Below are 20,237 nucleotides of genomic sequence, written 5' to 3' on the forward strand. Positions count from 1 at the left end.
TCAGAGTAGATGCCATGCTTAGTCCTGGAACCTAGTGAAGCCGAGTGTCTCTACAGACAGTGGGGCATGGAGACAGAGTGCGAAGGAGATGCTTTGCCACTACATCTCTTTGTGGACATGTTTCAAGAGGGCTGCATCCTCCTTTTGCCCACCTTCTCTTTTCCCTCCCTAGGGTGCCTGAGAACATTTCCCCACCTTCCGACGAGGAGCTGGCCCATCTGCTACATCCCGAGTCAGAAATGAATCGCTATCATCAGAATCTGGGGTGATCAGCATCTGTTCATAGCCTTTACATCTAATGCTTTGTGGGGACTTTTATGGACCACGCAGCAATCAAAGACTGGACATGCTCCCAGAGCAGTGGTGGTTGATGCCCCCTAAATCCTTGTGGGGCACAGGAAGCTTCTCCCCTGGCTCCAGAAGTGCCCTCCCTCTCCCAGGACCCTCCTCTCCTTGCTTAAATCAAGGGCAGCTTTGATTCTGTGCTGGGCCAGATCCGCGAAATGATATGTGCTGTCAAGGGATTCTTGCCAATTATGCCTATCCAGGGAAGTCACATAGGAAGCTGCCATACTCCAGGTTAGACCATTAGTTCGTCTAGCTCAGCATTTCCTACGCTGACTGGCAGCAGCTCAGACAAAGGGCTTTCCCAGTCCTACATGGAGATGCCAGTGACTGAACCTGGGACTTGTTGTATCCAAAGCTGGTGCTGTACTGCTGAGCTAGGACTGCGCTAGTGCCACTGCTTTGGAGCAGGGCTGAGGCTCACATTTGCTTGCTGCTTGGCAGTGTCCTTTGGGGAGGGGCCAATATAGCCCTGGATGCTTTCCTGCTTGCCATGGAAATGGTTCCTTCTGCAAAACATGGGGTGGATTTCTTTCCCCACCAGCAGCCCAGACAGGAGAGAGAGGGTATTTTTCTCAGGAACTAGAGACTTGGATCATTCACTGGACTGCTGGAGCTTTCCTCTATCTACTTTGGGCAGGTGGGATTACTCCAACTGGCTCTTCTATCCTGGGTTCTGTTTTTCTGCTGCAGAAGACTCCCAGAATTAAAAACCCACAGATGCCACTTCTCCCCATCAGACCTTCTACTTTCGCCTGGTTGGGTGGGACCAAGATCCACTACCAAGTGCATATTCCAGAACTATCCCATTCCCAAGCAGTGATGGTATGACTTTTGGGCTGTGAGAGACCCAGGTGGGGTGAAAATTCCCTGTCCTTTCTCATTCCTGGGGAGGTGTGGGAAAGTGTCTTTTGCTACTCCACGTAATAACAAGATCTCCCCCCCCCCTTTCCCGTTCTGTTCTCTGTTGTTCGGGCTCCACCCACCCGGTTTGCCAATGCCCCTTAATCTCCCAGCCTGTGAAGAGGTGCAAATAGATGGTAAAATAAGCCGTAAAATAAGACTTTATTCCAAAATAACAAAATAAATAATCTACTGTACACATTACAAAGGAAAGGGTGCTAATTTTCTCTAAAAAGACACCAAGGCTCTATGGGACAAAGATGAGGAACCGGAAGCAAGAGCCTGTGGCTGCTAATGTTTGCCTCAACAGGATTTCATGGCCTTCCTTGGACAATCCATGTTTTGCACCTGTATGTCCAAACAAAACCTCACTACAGTACAATTAGCTTAAATCGTCAGCAAAATACAGAGCAGTCACTGTTCTTTTTTCTCCATCCTGACAAGCAGTGGTTATGCCAGGCATGAGGAGCCAGGGATCCTCCAGATGTGGTTGGATTACAACTCCCATCAGCCCCAGCCAGTATGAACAATGGCCAGGGGTGACAGGAATTACAGCTCAGCAACGTGTGGAGATCCAGAGGATCCATTTCCCTTGGCAACACCATATTCCCTTGCACTGCAGAAATGGACTATGCTTCAAGCCACCCCAGACTACAGACTCACTGAAATCCATGAACGTGTCTAAGTTAGGCCCATTAATTTCAGTAGGTCTACTTAAGCAGAATGCCACATGTGATAGATTCCCCACCCCCACCCCAGAACCTTAGGGAGGTGTCCCCCTTCCCTCCTCGTTTCCTGTTGCAGCCCTTCCCCTCTGCTCCGTTCATATGTAGAAGGGAGATAGGGCTGCATTCAAGAAAGCCCAAAGGAGGGATTAGCTCTGGCTTATCTGACCCACAACACAATGCAGGATTGAGGCTGAACAATTACTATCTTTCCTTACGGCAGCTGTACAGTTCATGCACTCCTGGCCTCCTTAAAGGTCACTATAATCAATCCTCTGCCCCGGAAGTGGTTGAGCTCTACTAGAAATGTGTCCTATCTCCCATTGAAAGATTCCAAGTGGTACAGTGGTAAACTACTACAGAACTTCCAGAACTAACTGAAAATTAAACCACTTGTCAAAGTGGGGACCTCAAATAAATAGGTGGCATTTTCAGTGTATGCACTTGGGGCCTTCTGCCTTTACCTGTTTCTCTATGGCTGCCTTTTGCTAGAATATTATAATTTATTCAATTTCTTACTCTGCCTTTGCCATAAGGTCCCAGCGCGGGCTATACCAATTTAAAAATGCAATTGTGCGCCAGTTTCTTGCCTACATGCAGCTGCTCCAAGATGGAAGATCCACACAGCAACCCAGGGGCATTCACATCATCACGTTCCCCTTGAAGTACCAGAGGCAACACTGGTTCTGAGTCGTCCTGTATCGTACAACAACACCTCTTGGTCTTGAGGCCACTGGCTTCTCTTCCTTGCAAGGAGCAAAAGCATTAGATGAGCCCCCAAGAGTATGAACTGATTGCCAGGAAAGCGCGGCTGGGAGAAACAAGCTGCTCCCAGTGAAGGAGTGAGCCTGATGCTCCTTCTGGATCCAGCAGAGAGAAGACTCGCTTGTATTTCCTCTCCCTTTAGGGGGCTACTGCAGATCACATAAAATTGGGGTGGGTGTGGTAAGCCTTTTTCAAAAGTCAATTCTAATTCCTGCAACTACACAAGTTTAGTAAAATAAGAAATTAAAAAACAAATCTGCTGCTGGAACAGGATGGAGCTGTAAATTTCACCAGCATGCCCCAAAAACTAATGGCAGTCACTAAATAGATCCATGTTGTTTAATTGGTCAAATTCTCAGACAGATTCCCTCAGGCAGGCATGGAAGCAAATACCTCTCAGGATTCCAAAACACGACTGAGCAGTGAATCAGTACCATTGGTGACTATAAACACCAGAATAAGGTCAAGACCAAGGGAGGTAATGATGCTGGAGCTATTTTGAGCATTGTATACGCAATCTACAATTGAAAGTGTGACAACCGATACACAATAATGTAAGGAATATCATGTCTGCCACTTGTTCATATGCAAGGCAGTGTGTGTGTGTGTGTGAGAGAGAGAGAGAGAGAGAGACAGAGAGAGAGAGAGAGAGAGAAAGGCAATGGAGAGAATGTGTTGTATGTACACGTATGGGATGCAAGTGTAAGTCAGTGCGTTATCATAAGAAATTTGGATGCAGAAAGATAATCAATGCTTGTGTCTGAGAAATCGAATCAGCTTTTTGTTCGGGGCATAAAGTGTATTGGTGTGGGGTTTTGTGTTTTTATGGCTATGTACCCCAGAGTTCCAGGCTTCATGAGAGGCGAAAGGCTGTGGGTGAGGCTGACCTTCCAGCAGCCTTTCACAGGGCAAAGCCAGCCACAGATTGGGTCTCCCTGAGCTCATGGCTATCGCCTGTAGTGAGGATGGCCCCCAACATCTTACATAGTTAATAGGGAGGGGGAGAGGCAGGTTCTCCATTTTGTGACGAGAACCAGGAGTAATAAAATGTGTTGTGCTAATATGGTAGCCTTGCTCTGTTGAGGAAACCAAGCACGCCTCCTTGTGGTGATGGGGAGAATTGCGCCCCTCTCCCCTGCCAGAGTCTGATGTTCAGAGCTGGTTGGCATGTTATTGCTTGGCGACTGAGCCTCAAGTCACCTGCTGCTCATTGCCGGCTGGTATCCGGTTCCACCTTGATGCTGTTTCTTCTAGCTTCGGCCTGTGCTGCTGGGGGCTGGCACCGCTCAGAAAGATTTTCCCCAAACTCTAAAATGAGAAATTGAAAGTCAGGCAGAAATATGCAATTTCCTGTCCTTGGCCTCTTTTTCTGTTGTTATTAACTTCAAGCAGCAAGGAGATCCTGCCACAACTGTGGGCTTCCCTTCAGTTGCACATCCCCACAGCCACAATGTATTTTTTTGGGTGGTTCCAAAGGTTATACGCTTAGCATCTGAGCTCTGAAGCACCATCCCCTCAGTTTTCCCTGCCATTCTCCAGTGACCACAAGGAAAGATCACCACATGGTGATCTTTGCTGTCAAAAAATATTTTGCTCCTGTAAGCTTACTCTTAGGGTGCTTCCAGACATTCCTTTTCTCAAGCATTCGTTGTGATTTGTTTGTGGGGAGGTTATACAACATCGCATCACCCAATCATTATCCTACACTTGGCAGTGCATTTTCTTGTCGCATTCCTTATCGCAAAACATCCAACCTTTTGTGCAAGAGGTCCAAATCGGCTTTAGTTGCACAACCTGAATTTGCCAGTATGTGACTGAATCCCACCCTAAAACAGCGTCAGCCTGGAAGCCCCCTTAATTAATGAAACAATAAGAATTTGGCAGGCACAAAATCTATGACACGCCGCTTTTATTCCTGCCATCTCCTTGCAACATAGTAATAACCAATATAAGGTAGCACCATGATCTTGAGCTTAATGTGGCTATTGAGATTTTGCTGTGCCCAAAACTGTGTTTTGGAAGCCATCAAAGTTAGTCTTGCCAGACATTCATGTATTTTGCATTTTCTTGATTTAATGATGTCTTTCCTGACTAAGCCCGCTAGGCAGTGTTTGTGAAGGCTCCTTATCCTTTCTGACTAAGCCTTAGGAAAAACTTTCTGGCTGCAAGAGCTGTTTGAAAATGGAACAGTCTCCCTCGGGAGGTGGTGGACTCTCCTTCCAAGTAGGTTTTTCAGCAGAGGCTGAATGGCCACCTGTCATGGATGCTTTAGCTGAGATTCCTGCATTGCAGGGGTTGGACCAGATAACCCTCAGCGTCCCTTCCACCTCTACAGTTCTGGTTCTATATGCCCGTTGCTATCCTAGCTGTGGTGCCCACTTATTAGTTTAGCGAAGCTGATGGGCAAGGCTTCTCTTGCTATCCCAGGCCTGTGCTGCCCAATAAAGTCCTGGGAGAGGAAGCCTCTTACCTTGGCTTGGGGGCTTCCCTGGCAGGCAGGGGCTGAGCCGTCCAACCCGCTCGTGCGACACCAGCCGGGCCAGACGCAGCCCTTCATCCATCAAAGTCTGCTGCAGGATATGACGACTCCATAGTCCATGGGGCGGGAGGCTCAGAAGTGTGTCAGGGGCAGCGTTGGGGGGTGGTGTGAGCCGAGGACAGGATCCTGTTGCTGCAGAAAAGGGGGAGGGGGAATCAATGGGGAGGACGGTGCGAACTTGTGTGAAAATGGATTGAGTCAATAGAATGACCCGATCTACTCCAGAACTTAGAATCTCTTCCAAACTAAAGCTACGCTAGGAACTAGGAGTAACCTAGACAAAGAAAAGCCAAGTCCCCATTGTCTATCCTGCTCTAACATGGTCAAGAAATGGAGCTTAGAATAGGTTCTTAAAGACTGGAATCACTGAGGGAGGCAGATTGAGTAGGGATTCTGTTCTTCCTTTCACACCCTTCCGAAGGACATGCATTCTGCAAATGAGATACAGAGCAGAACACTGTTCTTCAACTGGTGGGAGCAGCCTGATCCAAGGTAGGTCGCAACAGGAACGCTAACCACCATGCAAACATACGGAATGGGTCCCCAAATGCATGTTCGGGTTAAAAGTGGGTCCTAAGTCTAAAAAGGTTGAAGATACCTAGAGTAGAAACGGGCAGCACTGTTTCCTGGATCAATTTATGTTTGGTGGGACCAAAAATACAAGGGGAACACACCTTCCAGCTTTTTTCAATCCTGTCAGAAAGAATTCCCTATATAGGGAAGCTTTTAATGTGTATTGTTTTATGATGTTTCTATATATGTTGGAAGCTGTCCAGAGCGGCTGGGGCAACCCAGTCAGATGGATGGGGTACAAATAATAAATATTATAGTACTATTATTATGAAACTCTTGCATGCAATTCAACCAGGGCACATCAATTAAAATCACGGGGGGAGGGGGGAGGGAGTGGACCCAGATGATTTGAATAATTTAAATCATGTTTTCCACTGGCACTTCATGTATTTCCTAAATTATGCATAGTAGTTAGTTGATCTAGTCACATAAAACCTATTAATCTACAACTAAACAGCATCTGCATTATCTGGGAGAAACAACAAAAGGGCACTGTCGTAACATTTGGAAGGGCACAGGCCAACCACCATGGTCCAGAGAACACATTATCCTCTACTCAGAAAACAAACCCATTCACATAAGCTGGGGATGCGACCAGGCAGGTTCCCTATTATGGTGGGAGCTGCTGAGGAGAACAGGAGCAGCACCCTGAGACTTGCGCGAGGCAGGGTTCAGGAGCACATCGCATGCCTTTAAGACCTCTGCGTTCATGGGAACTCGGCTGCTGTTCAGCTCCCTGCCAACATGAGGCCTTGCCCCAACGAACCTGATCCCGTCAATGACGTCAGTTTGGCACCTCAGAACGATGGCACCCGGGGGCACCTCCCTGCTGAGACTTGCAAAGCTTTGCTGTGCTCTTATCAGAATTACAGGAGGAGTTGCTGGAATGCCAAATCTGAAGTGGTGATTGAAAAGTGCAAAAAGGAAGGGGGAACTTGTGGTATTGAAAGATGCTATCGGACCCCATTTCCCATCAGATGCAGCCAGCCGGGTCCGGAGGTATAATCCAGCACTATGTGGAGGACCAAAGGTTAGAAAGCCTTTGGTCTTAATGTGTCCATCTTTATTTTCTCTGGCTGTGTCTCTGAACAGGTGAAGCTGCCCTGAGTCAGATCTGCAAAGCCCAGCACTGTCCATTCTAGCGTTACCCATCTGCTGGCTCTCCAGATGTTTAGGGCTACAACTCCCATCAGCCTTAGACAATACGACAATGGTTCAGGGTGAAGGAGTCGCAGTCAAAACCGCCAGGTGGGGGGCAAGTACGGGAAGGCTGATCCGCTCTGACAGGCAGTGGCTTTCCAGGATCTCGGGCATGTGTCCTACTACACAAGGTTATTCTAACTCAGCCTTCTCCAGATGCTGCTGGACTCTGACTCCCATCAGCCCCAGTCAGCATTGCCAGAGGCCAGAGATGATGGCAGCTGTGAGCCCAACAACATCTGGAGCAGCAGGTTTGAGAAGGCTGTCCTGCAAGACAGCTGCCCCTGGGACCTTCTGCAGGGAGAGCGGGCGCTCTATCTCTGAGCTATGGGATCCCTTTCTAATCTCTTGGAATCTTCTGAGAGTTGCCAAGCAAGTCTTGGCTGCTCTGTGCAGAAAGATGGAATATAAAGAGAGTGAATAAAGTCTTAGGGATGTACATGACATTGTTTGCATTTCAGAGAGAAAGTTGTCATAGTTCTGAGAAGGAAACACAGGAGGTTTCTTCAACAGAAATGAAAAGCTGGTTTTAAAGCCAACCTACTGCTGCATATCCCTCTAATAAACGCCCTGGGGCCGCTGGTTTTGTCAGGGTACTGAGAATTTTCTGCCCAAAATCCACAGCCCCTCTGGAAAACGGCAGTTAGGACACTGAGATGGCTTTTAGGAAACACAAATATGCCTAAAAGAGTAGGTTTTGATACTCAAGGGTTTCAAAAAAAATAAAAATCAAAGCTCAAAATATCTGTATTGTTTGGCGAGGGAAAGGTCTGTGCACATGAAGAATCTGAGGTGGCAAAATGCAGAAAGCATTCAGGATGAAGTCAAAATCAGACAGAACTTAGTGCTGTTGTGCAAAGTCTGTGAGCCACAGAATATGATTCCAAATTATGTACAAGTCAACACATGTTCCAAGTTTAGAAAGAGCAAACAAACAAAGGGCAAAAGAATCTCAGCTCCAACACAAAGGAAGGGTATTTGAGCCTTCCTGCAAGTCTAGGAGACTTCTTCTGGCCCCATGGCCAAAGGGCATGAGATCCAGGGGGCCGGTTTATTCAGCATTCATCCCAATTTGCTCACCCAAAGCTTACATGGAGGTTAGATTCTAGATCCAGTTTCTATTGAGCATTTGTCCGGATTTGTTTGTGGGGTTATTATATGGCAATGAACATTCGTCCTGCATTCTTCCTGATTTGCTGGCATGGTGTTTTATATGTCCTCCTGTTACGTCATTTGTTCATCCCATATTTTTCAATACATTTACCAGTCACTTTCCAAGCCTCAAAAAGTCATACTTTTTAAAAAAAGTGGATTTGTTGCGCTAGGAAAACAGACTATTTTTTCTGGATTTCAGCCATTTCTGGACTCTAATCCATCAGACCTCCTGCCCCTGAGCTGTTTCCCTGACAGCTGATCATTATATGAACTACTATTTAGGAATTGGTGCCCGAATTTGCTTTTTTCCTCTTCCCTCTTTGGCCGTTTCTTTACTTGTTGTGGTTTTTAGATAGTAAGTCTGCAGGCAGGTACTACTTTGTTTGAATTAACTGCATGCAATCCACTCTTGGAGCCTTTTTGGCTAAAAAGCAAAGTATGGATGCTCTAAATAAAAATAATAAAAAACAAAACAGTGACAGTCTTGAGGCACCCTAATTTACTTCTCCATGCAGTTGGAACATTTAATTGGAGCTCAGTCCACTCACCCTGTGGGTGTCCATCTAAGCTTTCCCCTGACAAGCTGGCTGTGTCTTCCTCCACGCTGGACCGGTACTGAGGAAGGAAGGGTTCGCAGACCAAGGGAAGTTCAGGACGGCTGTGCTCAGCAACCTGCTGGAAGGACAAGGGAGGCAGGCATTAAAGCTGGGTGTATAGTCCTTTGGCAAAAGACTTTGCCTCCACCGTAAACACATCCCCCACTAGGTTTGTCAGATTCAATGCCGGAGACCATTCACTTAAAAGTGACTTGAAATGCATGCAACTGTTCAATGTGCACTTTATTTTATCTGCAAATGTCAGCCATACCCCATGCTCAAGCAGAAATGGGACTGTGGTGTCTGGGGAAGGGAATTAATGCTCAACCAACAGTTGACACAATGGAATTGTCCCACGTGAGACTAATGGCACGTGAGATGGATGCATGGAAAGGGTTAACCGCCCACCGCCCCCCCACACTGCAGCTGCTATTGAAAGATAAAAATGCACATTAGACCCCTGTACATATTTAATGACCCGTTTAGTTTGGCCCCTAATCTCCTGATGTTGCAAGAGATACGGCAGCCACAGCGTCTCCACTGTCTCCTGTGTGTCCCCCAGAGCCCAGAATCAGATTGGGGAAGGGGTGTTGGAAGGCAGGCCCAGGATGGGACAGGGCAGGAGAGGCCAACTGGGGAGGTTGAAAGGCGGGTGGATGCTCTCTAGCTTTGAACCTTGCTAGTCAGTTAGAGCCAGGAAGCTTATTTCGGCAGAGGCTCCAGCTTTAATTGAATTGTCACTATGACCAGTTCTTTTTGGATTTAATTATCCTCTAATCCCACTGCTTATGATTCCACTCCCACATGTATACCTGCAGCTGCAGCTTATGTTACAACTGAGGATAATATTTCAGAGATCTGATGAAATGAACTCTAAACTACTACTACTACTACTACTACTACTAATTTACTTACTTACTTACTTACTTACTTACCTACTTACTTACTTACTTACATGTCTCCCATCTGACTGGGTTGCCCCAACCACTCTGAGCAGCTCCCAAGAAAAAATTGTAAAAGTACAATACAACATCACACACTAAAAACTAAAAACTTCCCTAAAGTTTCCTTCCCTAAAGACACCTTCAGGTGTCTTTTTAAAATCACATAACTGTTTATCTGTTTGACATCTGCTGGGAGGGCGTTCCACAGGGAGGGTGCCACTACCGAGAAGGCCCTCTGCCTGGTTCCCTGTAACTTGGCTTCTTGCAGTGAGCAGAAGACCCTCAGAGGAGGACCTCAGTGTCCAGGCTGAGCAATGGGGGCGGAGACACTCCTTCAGGTATTCATGGCCGAGGCTGTTTAGGGCTTTAAAGGTCAGCACCAACATTTTGAATTGTGCTCAGAAACATACTGGGAGTCAGTGAAGATCCTTTAGGGCTGGTTTTATATGGTCTCGGCGGCCACTCCCAGTTACCAGTCTAGCTGCCATATTCTGTATTAGTTATAGTTTCTGAGTCACCTTCAAAGGTAGCCCCACACAGAGCACATTGCAGTAGTCCATGCGGGAGATAACTAGAGCATGCACCACTGGCGAGACAGTCTGCGGGCAGGTGGGGTCTCAGCCTGCGTACCAGGTGGAGCTGGTAGAGAGCTGCCCTGGACACAGAATTAACCTGTGCCTCTGGACAGCTGTGAGTCCAAAATGACTCACATTTTTGTAGTGCAGGAAGTGGGCTGGGCTGAGCTGGCTGAGCGCCATTTTGGGCAGCGCCTCTCCGGAGCCAGCCAGCCCTTTCGGGCCGCTCGTCCCTCCACCGCTCACAAGGGCAGGCACAGGAGCCGCGGTTGGGAGAGCGCAGTGCCGATGGCAGCAGCATAGGTAAGCAGGGGGAGGGGAGGGGCTGGGGGAGAGAAGCTCCCTTTGACGCGTGTGCGCCTGCACGCGAGGTCCAACCCGCCACAGGGTCTGGGGGACGATGAACTGGCCTCCTCCAAAAAAAGTTTACTGACCCCTGATCTAGCTGAGCACTGTCTCTGCTCTGACTGGCAAGAGACCTCCATGCTGGCGATTCAGCTGGGGATCTCCTGCATGCAAAGTGAGTGCTTTCCCCTGGTCCATCGTACCATATACTTGCCAGTTTCTATGTGTGTGAACACGTGAATCACCACCACCATTTATGTAGCAGTTTCTCTGGGGATCCACAGGGATTCCCATTCATTATCTTTGCAATCTCATGCAGGCGCAACTGGGCTGGCTCTGCAGCTTACCTCCTGCTTGAAGCGCTTGGCTTGCCCAGAACCGCTCTCATCCGGATGCAGCCTGAGGACAAAAGACACAATGGAGTCAGAACACTCTGCTAGGTAGATGACAGGGGGGCCACTAGGTGGCGCATCGGAAGATGGCTGACAATAACATCTCTCCGACCCACACGAGGTAATTTGGAGGCTATGATGGGGGTAATTAGCCTCCTTAACCCTCCCAGGATTGTGGGGGGGACGGCCCTTGCCTGCTGTGCCCTATACCACCCCTGAATTTGTGGGGGTGGGGGCACTAGGCACAAAGCCCTCCTGTGGGATTCCGGCACTCCTGGATGCCGTCCCTGATTCGCGCCGCTAGTTGCAAGCATCTTCAAAAGAAACAATTTGGACGAGATAAATTGCACATGCTTCAAGGAAAAAGGGGAGTAAAGACTGCTGACAGAAGAGATCTCTGATAACAAGACAAGAATAAAATATGAGAAGATACGTCAAGATACGGTATGACTGAGGGGGGAGGGGGGAAAAACCTGCCTTCCTTTTTCTTATGTGATTTAACAAGAATCCCCTCCCCTAATGAGTCAGAAACTAAGGACTTAAGCTGTGGATTTAAGGCTGTGTGGAGATAAACTTTCGAACCAAAGCAATGTTTCAAGATGAAGCTGGAAAGCTAAGAGTTTTGGAATGACGCAGTTAAAAATGCTGTCGCCATTTTGGGAGGCATTGTTGGAGCTCTTGGGTCTGGGAGGAGAAAGAGAGAAATAGAGTTGTTTACATATCGTGGATCAACTTCTCGGTGGGACTTAAGAGCGACAAATGCCAAATTTATGATGGAAAGAGCGATGTTATCTACGAAGGAGATTTATGGAAACCATCTGGACTTAGTGGAGGAATGGGAAATCCATACAGGATTATTATTTTGCTTATCGGCTTAAGGAGACTAACAGAAGAGATCGTAAAGGAAAAATAGAAATTATATGAACAAGATACGATGTGGAAACACCAAGATAAGACTGGATAGAATTATGAATTTTGTTTGGACTGATTGGGACTGATTTGGACATTAACGCAGTAATAAGAAGATGATCTGAATCCCCCTTTGGATCTTGAAGTATGGGTTCCCCCAGCAAAATTTAAAAATTTGGCTTTGCAATTTGGAATTTATGTGATGTGATTTAATTTGATGTGATTGGCCAGTTAATAAAAATTATTTAAAAAAACAACAACAGAACACTCTGCTAGGTAACGGGCCAGGATTTTGTCCCTGGCCTGGGCACTGAAGAAGTCAAAAAGGTATCAAGAATGATTTAAACATACTGCCAGGTAGTGAGGAACTCAGCCATATAACGTTGCATGCCTTCCTACATTTAAACTGAGCCCCTCACCTGAACATGCCAGTTTAGCGCATACAGGATTCTGCAGCCTGGGACGCTGCAGGCATATTAATGTTGCAGGCACAGCAGCTGAGGGTCTGTTTAAGTGAGACGCTGGGCACCTACAATATCACACAGATAAACTCTTTTTGCCCATTAACTGCCACATTGACTCCACTGTAATGGGAAACCACGAGAACATGTTGCAGTGGGTGTTGGATTTGTGCCCTCCCCTTTCCCTTTTGAACTAATCACAGTTATCTGTTACATTGGGAATCTGTGATCTGTAGTTTGATGCTCTGGTTTGATAACTTGCCACAATTAGAACAAACCACGAGTCCTCAAGTTTGGACATAACTGCGAACTGTGGTTAGTTCAAAAGTGAACGCTGAAGCTTTTGATCTCTTTGCAGATGCACAGAAGGAGGAGAGGGGTGTGGAGGGAGTGCTTGCAAACCAGAGGCGCATGCGAGGCCCTGACCTTCAGTGCCAAACAATGGATTCCTCTTACATTTGAACCAGGCCATTCCATGAGTGAGAGCAGCAGCAAGGGCCAGAAGCAGAAAGGGTGGCAGAATGTGCATGTACTGCACAGTCACAGCTGGGTCAGCTCCAGTTGCCAAAGAGTGCCAAGCCCATTTACTGGGTGCCCAAACTACTATTTGGAGCAGTGGGGAAGCAGCTCTTCGTTTTTAAAGTTTCTGCCCTTCATCCAAACAGGTCCCGAGGCAGAATGTAATACTAACAACAACAACAACAAAATACAACTGAAGCAAAGCGTAATCTATCATAAAACAAACTAACAGGCAAAAAGCAGATAAAATACAAATATAGACCTTGTAAAATATCTGGGCAGTAGCAGCCAGTGTGGAGGCACGGGTGGGGCTCTGTTGCTCTCCTGGCTTCCCAATACTCAGTCACTACCATCTGCCAAAAGGGGGACAGGTTAAAGTTTTGGGAAGCTGGGAGAGCATTGGAGCCCCACCTGCGCCACCCACTAGGCACTGCTCTATCTGGGCAAACAAGGAAGTCTTAATCTGGCACTGAAAATATTCTAATGTTGACATCACTAGTCAGGGTATTTCAAAATTGGGGTGTCACTGCAGAAAAGGCCCTGCCAGGGGGTGAGATAAACAGGCCAGGTGGACATCCCTCGACAGAACCCACTTTGTCCCAGGACCCAGCAAAGCTCAGTCCAGGTCTCTGTGATGTTGGGGCACAAAAATATCAGAAAAAATAATAATTAGAAACATTCTTCTGTCACTGAGCAATGGCAAAGCATCCTCACCTATCAGGAATTAGGGGACAGGGCTTCTAGATCAGAAATCTGTGTTTCCAGATAAACAAGAGTTTTGGTTGTATTTACTTTTAACTAAAGTAGGCACTGACGCCTCCCTTCTTGCCAATCTGGAAGGACAGCTGGGGAGGGTTCAAATAGAAGAAAAGGCTCTCCACCCTACCAGGCAGAGAATCTTTAGGCTGCTTGCTGAACCATCTCCCCACCCCGCCTCACAGCAGAGGTGCCAGCTTGCGAGGGCAATGGGGGGGCAACGTCACTTCAGTGGCTGGCGGCTCCTGATCCGCCTCCTCTTGGCGCTGCCACCAGCAGAAGGCTGCTTCACAGCAGGAGGATGAGGAGGAAGAGCCAGCCACTGGAGCTGCGCTGTGCACTGCTCTGCGGTTCGCCTCTGCCTTCTGGGATGGGGGGAGAAGAAGGGCTCAGTCCCCAGGAGCTAGCGCCCCTGACCCACAGTAGCATTACAGCCGGAGGCCGCAGCCTCACTTTCAGGTAACACCCCCCCAAGGCTCTGCCACTAGCAAGAATGAGAGGGTTTGGTTCTCACCTGGATCCCTTAAGTGAGGACAGGTAGCTGCTCTCCCGGGCCACCTGGCGTGACAGTGAGAAGAGTTCCACCCTTCGCAGCAGCAGGGAATTGTCCCGCAGGCAGAACTGGGCGGCAGCCTCATTGATGGTGAGCTGGGAGGATGGAGAGGGCAGAGTGAGTCTCTGGGGAAGCGATGAGGATACTGAGTCCACAGGGCTCTTGCGGTACAGCAAGGGGAGGCAACGTTGGACGATGCTGGACTCCAGCCCCCATAGACCCTACCCAGCCTGGCCCATGAGCACAGAGGGTGGGGCCTGGGGTACAAAAACACCTACAGAGCACCATGTTGTCTACCCCTGTGGTTCTTGGGGAACTCATGAGCAAAGAGCGGCCAATCACTGCCACCTGGAGAGCAGCGCATGGCTTACCACTGGGCAACGTTGGTGAGGAGTGCCAGGCACACACCCCACACAATCGCTTGCCAGTTTGCGGTCTCTTTTAAAGGAAAGCTCCCCATTGTAACAATGCTGTGGGGAAGACTGGAGGGGCGCTTGAGGGGTGAAGGGGGCAGACAAAGAACAACAGCAAGTCTAACTCCCCTCTTCTGTAACAATCCAGAATCAATATTTTATTACCAGTTTCTTGAATAAAAAATGCCTGTGATATACAGATCACCAGGCAGAACTCTGTTCATGCAATACTCCCAGTGGGTGGAAAGGTGAAGGAAGCAATTTCAGCCCCCTGAAAACCTACCCTGAAAGCTGCAGGGGACTGGGAGAAATTCCTTCCCACAACCCTTCCACCACTGGCAGTGTCTGCCGGATCAAAGCTCCTTTCGTTCAGGGAAAAGGAAGCCTGGCTCTAAGCTAATTTAGCTCCCTTTAGAGTTGGAGCGCCCAAACCCCATTTTAAAAACAAAACAATACGAACTAGCAGACATGCACTCCCCTTGCACCGCATGGGGCTGCTCCACTGCAAACTCTGGGTCTGGCCAGCTCTGCTTGGGCCTGGAGGAAGTCCCCTGATGGTGAGCAATCCTGCCTCCCCAGCCAGCCTCCTTGGCTCACCTCATGAAGCGTGAGCTGCTTGCCCTCGCATCGCCGGGTCTCGCCTCGTCCGTAGATGGCGCTGTGGCGCCGTATCTCTTCCTCTTTGCGAGGGTCCCCGCTGTCCATCCGGAAGATGTGCCCCACTGCTTTGGCCAGTTTCTTGTTCAGCTTCATGAGGGTCCTCAGCTCGGTCTCGCCGCCACGGGGGCAGCTGCGCAGCAGTCGGTCCACACCCTCCGAGACCGCCTGTGCCAGCTCTGGATCCAGGTGCTCTGCGGATGAGGGGTGCTCGCTGGGCGAGGAGGCTCCTCCTTCCTCTTCCGATTCTGGATTGCCCCACTGAATTGCCGGCAAGGGGGACAGCTTCTCTCTTGGATCCGAGGGGCTCTTGGCGGGGGAGGTAGCGCTGGCTTTGCTGAGGGTCTCTCCGGGGCTGGTGTGCCCGTTGGTTAGGGACTTGCGCCCCCCAGACTCAGAGATCTTGAACAGAGGGATGCTGCTCACAGGTATGGAAGGCACTGGCTGGTTGAAGAGCCCTGGGTTGGTGGCCCACTCCCGCAAGGCCTTCTGCAGGCGCCGGACGTGGAGCGGTTTGGTTGCCATGCCAACCAGGGCCATGATCTCCAGGAACTCCTCCTCACCTGCCTCACACAGCTGCTGCACATCGTCGCCGCCCTGCTGGATGAAGGTCTCATAGTAGGAGAGGAGGTTGGCTCTCTGCAGAACACGATACAGCTGGAGTTCGCCCAGGGTACGAGGCAGGGACAGGGCCATAGCCAAAGGCCTGCAGCAGGGACAGAGCGCGAGGTGAGCCGGCAGAAAGGGTGGGTGAAACGGAGAGATGAAATCGCACCCTCTTGTCTCGCCCCCATGGTTAATCAAAGCAGGGGGAGAGAAGGCAGGCATGGGACTGGTGGGCAAATGGAGAGCACGTGCTGGGGCTTATTAGCCACAACCAGGTTTGGAATGATAGAATCATAAAACTGTAGAACTGGAAGGGACCCAGAGGATCATCTAGTCCAACCCCTTTGGATTGCAGAAATCTTTTGCCCAACCTGGGGCTCAAACCTACGACCCTGAGATTAAGGGTCTTATGCTCTACCAACATGGATAATTTAAACCTGTACCCACAATCCATTTGGTTTGAGGCCTGATTCGCCCCTAAAAGGGGGGTGCTTGTTTTCTGCAAGTGAATGGTTATGTACTCTGCTAACACAGAGGCCCTTGATTAGACTGTCCCCATGTAAGCTATTAATTCACACTGAAGTCTCTCCATGTGGTTACCATACCACAGAAGACGATTGTGCAGAAGAAACAAGCACCACTTATCTGTGTGAACTGGTCCTAAGCAAGGAACTTGCACAGAGGAGGGGGACCGAGATGATCAAAGGCCTGGAAACCAAGCCTTATGAGGAACGGTTGAGGGAGCTGGGGATGCTTAGCCCGGATAAGAGGAGACTGAGAGGAGATAGGAAAGCCATCTTCAAGTAACTTAAGGGTTGTCACACGGAAGAGGGAGCAAGCTTGTTTTCTCCTTCTGTGGAGGGTAGGACCCGAACCAATGGATTCAAGTTTCAAGAAAGGAGATTCCGACTAAACATCAGGAAGAACTTTGTGATGCTAAGTGCTGTTAGCAGACTCCCTCAGGAGATGGTGGACTCTCCATCCTTGGAGGTTTTAAAGAAGAGGTTGCTGGGCATCTGTCAGGGATACTTTAGCTGAGATTCCTGCATCGCAGAGGATTGGACTGGATGACCCTCGGGATCCCTTCAAACTCTACAATTCTGTGATTCTATAAAGGGGGTGGAAGAGACCCCCCCTCTCACCCACTCCAGAGGTTTACCTCCCACCTCCTTGCCACCCTGTAAAACATTGCAACTGTGATTCGGATCATCATTAGTGATTGTGAGCCCGAGGCCAGAGGGTGGCATTTTCTCTGGATGAATTCGCCTGGAATAAGTGAGTGTCATCTTGCGTACCCACATCCTACACAACAACCTCCAACCATAACACACAGCCATCTTCCCATCAAAGCAAAGAGCTTGCCCCCCACGTCACTTTTTCCTCTGCACTGTCATTGAGCCTATTCAGTGAGATCTACACGAAATGCATGCTGAAACTGGGGAAGCGTCGCAGCTCACTGGTAGAGCAACTGCTGGGTATGCAGAATGTCCCAGGTTCAATTCCTGGCATCTCCAGGTGGGGCTGGGCATACCCCCTGCCTAAAACTCCAGAGAACCACGACTAGTCCGCGTAGACAGTCCTAAGCTTGAGGGCCAGACAAGCTTGAGGGCACATGCCTCAGGGAGCAGGTCTGGTGAGCGGGGAGTTGCAGCTGAAACACTGGGTGGCAGTGCTAGGTGTGCCATGCGGCCTGCCCTGTGCCTCTCACACTAGCCTGTTGCCCTCAGGAGTGGTGAAGAATGCTGTCCCATTGCACCGTGTGGAACACGTGCGCCATCTATGCGGGGCCATGGGAGCCAAGGCCCCCCCTTTTCAATTAAGGGGCCACCCTCCAAGCTCATGCATGCACAGCATGGTGGCGTCACGCGGCCACGGCCCCCTCAGTCATGGGGCAAAGCCTGGTGTGGAAGGAAGACTCAGCTATGAGCCTGTTCAAAATTGGCATGGAATGGGAAATGGGAGGTGGGGGTGTTGTCTTGTCCTTCACCCCAGGCAGCAAAGCGCATCTACTTTACCCCTTTACACACTTTGCATTCAGACCATGGCATGCAGGGAGAGTCCTCTGTCCCTGGCCTGAATTACTCAAAATGCAGGTACAAAACGCACCTATAGCTCTCCCCACCCCCCACACCACTGATGCACTACCAATAGCTGAATGGGACCTTCTGTCTGCACTAAAGCCAAGGACATTTCAAACAAACTCAAATTACTTGGATCTTCTCTACAAACTAGGAAGAGGCCACACACAAACACATGCTCTTTGTCTCCCCTAAAACACACCCACCCACACTCCGCAGACACCCACTCCTTGTCCCGTCTTGGTCAAAGTGAAAGGCACTGGGGCACTTAGGATAGTTCTGTAAACTACCATTCTCCCCCCCCCCCATATGTGTTATGTGTGTCTTTTCCCCGGAGCAATGCTACGGGGAAGTGCTGGAATGTGGAAATGTGAGTGATTGGGGGGGGGGGTGTAAGGGAGCTGGGTAATGAAGCTTGCAGGCGGGGGGGGGGGAGGCACTGCTAGCTCCAAACTTCCTTGCCCTCCTCCCACATCATGCTTCCTGCCAATACTCTTCTGGAAGGAGGATTTCGGACTGGGAGTTTATGGGGACGTTCTGCTGTCTCCAGCTGACCAGGAAAGCTTCCAAGTCCTTTTTTGAAGCGCCTAGGAGACACTTTCCCCAATCTCCCAAAGACATTTAGCTCCACGATTCGCCCTGCCTGCCCCTCCCCAGATACTCACAGTCCAAACCCTGGTCAGGTGCGTTCAGGATGCTACAACCCAACCTAAAAATACCCCTGGGCATCATTTGAGATAAGAGATTTGAGGGCGGGGGCGCTGGGGAAGATCCTTTCTGATGGACCCGAAAGGGCAATACTTAGCCCGCGAACAGGGGCAGAAAAATGACAGGCAGAAACGTCTCTGAGCGTGTGCAGAATCCACGGAAGAAGCATCGGGCCGCGCATCTCCCACTTGGGAGCCCGAGCGGCTCGTGTCGGGAGGTGCGCCTTCGCGAAAGCCTGGAGTCCCAGCGGCTCTCCTCTCCCCCCGCGCCCCGGTCCCTTCACTCCACGTCCCCCCCCCCCGCCCCCGGCCTCCTAAGCGGGCAAGTCCCGGACTAGATGCGGGAGCGGAGTTTGGGGCAGAGGCGAGAACGGAGGGAGACGACCCTCCCCCCCCGCGCGCGCCCCGCTTACTTTTGCGCGCACTCCGTCCTGGCCGCGACCTCGAGGGGCTGCTGGCTTCCTCCGCAGGCGTCCCGGGGGGCGGGGTGGTGGGGCATGGACCCGGGGCCCTCGAGCCTCGCTGGCGCCGGCGCCTTCCTCCTCTTCTGGGCGAGAGGCGAGTGCGCGCCGGGCGTCGGGTGGCGCCTGTCCGCCGGGGTGGCTCTCCGCGCCTCGGCCCCTCTCCTTCCTCCTCCTCCTCCTCCTCCCCCTCCTCGCCTCGGCGCGGAGCCTCTGGCGCGGAATCGCCTCCCACGCCGCCGGATTTACAATGGAGCCGCGGCGGCGGCGGCTCGGAGCTGCTGCTGCTGCTGCTGGTGCGGCGCGTGGGAGGCGTCGGGGGCGGCAGGCGGCTCTTGCCTCGGACCAGAAAAGCGGCAGCGGCGAAGGAAAAGGCCGCCTCCTCGCGCGCGCGCCCCTCCGCGCTGCCCACGCGCGGGCCGGGCAGGGGCCGAGCGCGCCGGGCTGCCGCCGCTTCGCCGCATGGCTGTCCCCGGCCTCCTCCGCGCGCCTCCCGGGGCCAGGCTTAGGATCCGGCGGCGACGAGGCGGCTTCGGCCCGGCTCCCTTTTCTGGGCGTTGCGCGTTACGCCCCGCCTGGGAGAAATTGGTGTGCGGGACTTCGGAGTGCCTGGCAAAGAGAAAGGGAGAAGTGCCCGCTCGGGGTTTCGTGGGTGGGGCTGCGCGCTCAAGATCCTGCCCCCGCCCGCCCTTCGTGCCAGGTGTGCACGGCTTTGCCTTTGCGTGAGTGCCTGGGTTTCACGTGTGCGATGTTGTGTTTGGAAGTGCAAGTGATGTGCATGGTCCCGCACGTGAGGTGGGCGTGCTGCCCGCTATTGTGTGAACTGGACGTCCGTGGGTGAAGTGTGCCTGTGACCGTGTAAAGCATGGGGAACAAGCTTCCAAGGTTAATTGAAGGGTGCCGAGGCGGGGGGGGGGAGTTGAGAGGCGTATTATAAAATTATTCGTTGTCGAAATCCTGCTGGATGATTTTACAAATATTTTAGTGGCCAGAGCCAGGGTTTGGTAACTGAAATGGGAATAGCGTTGAGATACACGCTCCTCTTGTTTAAAAATGCCTC

General features: G+C 50.6%; 2 protein-coding genes across 11 annotated transcripts in view; one reads left to right on the plus strand and one right to left on the minus strand.

Moving 5' to 3' along the window:
- The window catches only part of STAT6 (signal transducer and activator of transcription 6), a 58,689-nt gene extending 57,233 nt beyond the window's left edge, over nt 1–1,456 (plus strand). For all 3 annotated transcript variants that reach the window (XM_083596031.1, XM_083596030.1, XM_083596032.1), the window contains exon 21: nt 173–1,456. In XM_083596031.1, the coding sequence (XP_083452157.1) occupies nt 173–269 (97 nt within the window). In that variant the 3' untranslated portion in view covers nt 270–1,456. The remainder of the gene's footprint in view (nt 1–172) is intronic.
- On the minus strand, nt 1,392–19,812 carry NAB2 (NGFI-A binding protein 2). Of its 8 annotated transcripts, none has more exons than XR_014543695.1 (8): nt 19,142–19,812; nt 15,266–16,031; nt 14,217–14,350; nt 11,013–11,064; nt 8,754–8,880; nt 5,209–5,409; nt 3,114–4,046; nt 1,392–3,045 (listed from the first exon to the last, which is right to left on the minus strand). XR_014543695.1 is itself a non-coding variant. In XM_083596071.1 (7 exons), the coding sequence occupies exons 1-7, from the start codon at nt 19,213–19,215 to the stop codon at nt 3,946–3,948; spliced, it is 1,455 nt and encodes a 484-aa protein (XP_083452197.1). In that variant the 5' UTR covers nt 19,216–19,562; the 3' UTR covers nt 1,392–3,945. The 8 variants fall into 8 exon arrangements, 4 of the variants coding, with proteins under 4 accessions (XP_083452197.1, XP_083452195.1, XP_083452196.1 ...); XR_014543696.1 differs by having other exon boundaries at nt 8,754–8,877; nt 19,142–19,618; XR_014543697.1 differs by having other exon boundaries at nt 5,209–5,403; nt 19,142–19,526.
- Between the last annotated feature and the right edge of the window lie 425 nt (nt 19,813–20,237).

This window comes from Podarcis filfolensis (genome assembly GCF_964270895.1).
Source record: "Podarcis filfolensis genome assembly, chromosome: 2".
Lineage (NCBI taxonomy): Eukaryota > Metazoa > Chordata > Lepidosauria > Squamata > Lacertidae > Podarcis > Podarcis filfolensis.

What these genes read in the sequence shown, in the direction of transcription:
- NAB2 (XM_083596068.1), bottom strand. Translation starts at nt 19,215, where the DNA reads ATGCCCCACCACCCCGCCCCCCGGGACGCCTGCGGAGGAAGCCAGCAG. An exon ending in AGGACGGAGTGCGCGCAAAA is followed by an intron (nt 16,032 to 19,129) that starts GTAAGCGGGGCG and finishes TCCCTGCTGCAG; the next exon opens with GCCTTTGGCTATGGCCCTGT. An exon ending in AGGGAAGCCCCCAAGCCAAG is followed by an intron (nt 4,047 to 5,208) that starts GTAAGAGGCTTC and finishes TTCTCATTTTAG; the next exon opens with AGTTTGGGGAAAATCTTTCT.